This window comes from Charadrius vociferus, unplaced genomic scaffold (assembly GCF_000708025.1).
Source record: "Charadrius vociferus isolate BGI_N301 unplaced genomic scaffold, ASM70802v2 scaffold544, whole genome shotgun sequence".
Classification (NCBI taxonomy): Eukaryota; Metazoa; Chordata; class Aves; order Charadriiformes; family Charadriidae; genus Charadrius; species Charadrius vociferus.
The window spans coordinates 41,965-44,534 of NW_009648162.1; the positions used below are offsets into that span (position 1 = coordinate 41,965).

Here is a 2,570-nt window from a genome sequence, read left to right on the forward strand (position 1 = left end):
CGCTTTGTCTTGACAGGGGTGTCCCTGTCCTGTGGACGGTCTATCCGCTTCAGGATGGGCCTGATGACACTGCTGGGCATCGAGGGCGAGCGGAAGAGCTGCCGGCACTTGCTGCGCTTCGTGGGACGCTGTGTGGGAAGAGAGCCCATGTTGCTGCCCGGGGGTTTGGCATCCCCCTGCACCCCTCCCAGCTCCCACCAGCACCGTGAGGATGGGGGGACAAGGGTCCAGCACCAGTGGCCACACACTGCCCAGGAGGAGCGCAAAGCCCCCAGGCTGGTGCTGCTCACCAACCAGCCTCTTCGCGAGGACCCTCACCCCCAGATTCCCCTCAGAGACCCCAAAGGGGGAGCCTGGGGCTCTATCCACCACCCCAGCCCCACAAGGCTCCCACATACCAGCTCTGCCTCCTCCTTCCTCACCAGCGGCGCAGTCAGCAGGTTCTCCATCCCCTGCGGCACATCAGCATCACTCTGCCAGAGCGGCAGCCAGGAGGTCCACAGGGAGAGGTAGAGAGGAACATGAAGGGGCTGAGTCCCACCGGCAGCTTCCCCACCTCCCCTGAGGAGATGGACCCCATGCCCAGGGTCCATCCAACCCTGCAGGTGCAGAAGCCCTCCCTACCTTCATCTCCTCCTCATCCAGGATCTCCATGAAGCCATCATCTTCATCCTCAGACATGGAGGAGGTCAAGGAGCACCGGCGCAGTATGATGGGGCTATCTCCTTCGGGGACATTTTCCTTCTCAGGGGTGTCGCACTGGGGAGAACACAGCACACAGGTCAGGAGTGGGACCAGCCCTGTTTGGAGACAGAATGTCCCCACACACACCCCTCCCCAGGCTGCCACTGCCCCAGCCCCTTCAGCTCCCACATCCATGGGTCTTCAGGACAAACGTGGAAGTTGGAGCAGCAGGTCCCAGCTCAGCAGCCCCTGCAGCAGGAGCACCCATCCCCAGTGCCCCCCTCGAAGTCCCTCCAGCCCCTCTCACCAGCAGGCCAGGAGCAGAGATGGCTCTCTGGGTGAAGCGGTCCCTCCCTGCAGCCCCATCACCAGCAGGCAGCCGACTGCGCTGACCTGGCCTCTGCGGCTTCTTGAAGACAAACCCCTCCTGCAGCAGAGGTGCACAGCATTAGCATCCCCCTGCCCCTTCCCCAGCTCCTCCACCTCCCCAGCTTCCCTGCCCCCCCTCACCTTGTCCTCAGGCTCCCTCCGTCCCCTCTGCTCACCAGCCCTGTGACCGTTGAACTCCCGGGAGTGGGAGATGTTCTTCAGGACTGGGCTGGCTCCCAGGAGCTCCGGCTGCAGGGTAGGCAGCGGGGTGAGAGGTGCTGCACAGCCCCTGCCCTCCCTGGCTCCATCCTCCTCCTCCTCCTCCTCTCAGATCAGCCAGGGGCGCAGCAGGATCCGGCCTCCCTCCTCCTCAGCCCCACAGAGCCCTCGGAACTTACCGACAGTGAGTGGATCCTCCGGCTAAGAAACTTATTGCTGCAAGAAGCAGGGAAAGGAAAGGATTGAATGAGAAAGGGCGCCCTGGACCAGCAGTGTCTCACAGAGGCTGGCACGGCATCCCCCATGCCCCCCCCCCAAACCCTCCAGTGGGGTGAGACATCCCCAGAGCTGTCACAGCTCCCAAAGTACCCTGGAGGAGCAACTCCTGCAAGCACAAAGCACCACTGATGGACCGATCCAGACCCTGGGAAGAGCACAGGGACAGCCTGTCTTTTGGGTCTGAGCATGGGGACAGCCTGGGCATGGGGACAGCTTGTCTTTTGGGTCTCACTGTGGGGACAGAGCCCCTTCACTTACTCTTGAAGAACTCTCCCAGACTCCAGGATCGCTTTCTCAAAGCTGTATGGAGAGAAAAGCAAGGGTTAGGGGAAATCGAGCCCTGTGCCCCAGCCCTTATAGTGCCCCCACCCCATGCAGGGGCCAGCAGGCCCCCGGAGGAGAGCAGCTGAGGCTTTCAGCTCCACAAAGGGTTAAAGCCCCATCTGGACACTGTGGTTTTCAAGCCGGGAACCCCAATCCAGGGCTAGGGGGAGGTAGGAGGAGGCAGCACGCCGGGGTGGTCTGGGGTGCCCCAATGACCTCACTCTGCGCCCAGACAAAGCCGGCAGCAGCAGCGCCCGCTCTCCACCTGTATGTAAATCCGCCGCGGCAGGGATGCTGGCCGGCAGCCATATGGCCACGCCAGCGGCACGCCGTGGTAGGACGGGAACCAGCACATCCCCTGCGGCTGAACACATCTAGTCCCACAGCTGCCCAGGCCCCACCATCTGCCCCCAGTTACTCATTCACCCGACACATCTGCCAGGGCCAGGCTCTGCCAACGGCCAGGCAAAGCCACCGGCACAGTAATGGCATGGGGGGACCTCAAGTGCACCCCTCCAGCGGGGGGAAGCAGGCAGCTCTCAGCTGAACCCTGCACCCCCAGCCCATGGGGCCAGTGCAACTGCACCCCAAGGCTCCTCAGGAAGGCAGGGGGGTGTTGGAAACCCAAGGGGGTGCTCAGCACCCATCCCCCGCTACATGGCAAGGCAGCGAGTTGGCAACCAGCCGTCCCTGCC

At 63.2% G+C, this 2,570-nt stretch overlaps 1 protein-coding gene across 1 annotated transcript in view; it reads right to left on the reverse strand.

The window, feature by feature from the left end:
* Window positions 1-2,570, reverse strand: part of CDC25B (cell division cycle 25B) — an 8,932-nt gene that overhangs the window by 1,860 nt on the left and 4,502 nt on the right. The window contains exons 3-9 of the mRNA XM_009884089.1: window positions 1,810-1,851; window positions 1,452-1,488; window positions 1,195-1,302; window positions 992-1,111; window positions 625-759; window positions 399-473; window positions 4-128 (exon numbers count right to left, since the gene is read on the reverse strand). Coding sequence (XP_009882391.1) covers window positions 4-128; window positions 399-473; window positions 625-759; window positions 992-1,111; window positions 1,195-1,302; window positions 1,452-1,488; window positions 1,810-1,851 — 642 coding nt within the window. The remainder of the gene's footprint in view (window positions 1-3; window positions 129-398; window positions 474-624; window positions 760-991; window positions 1,112-1,194; window positions 1,303-1,451; window positions 1,489-1,809; window positions 1,852-2,570) is intronic.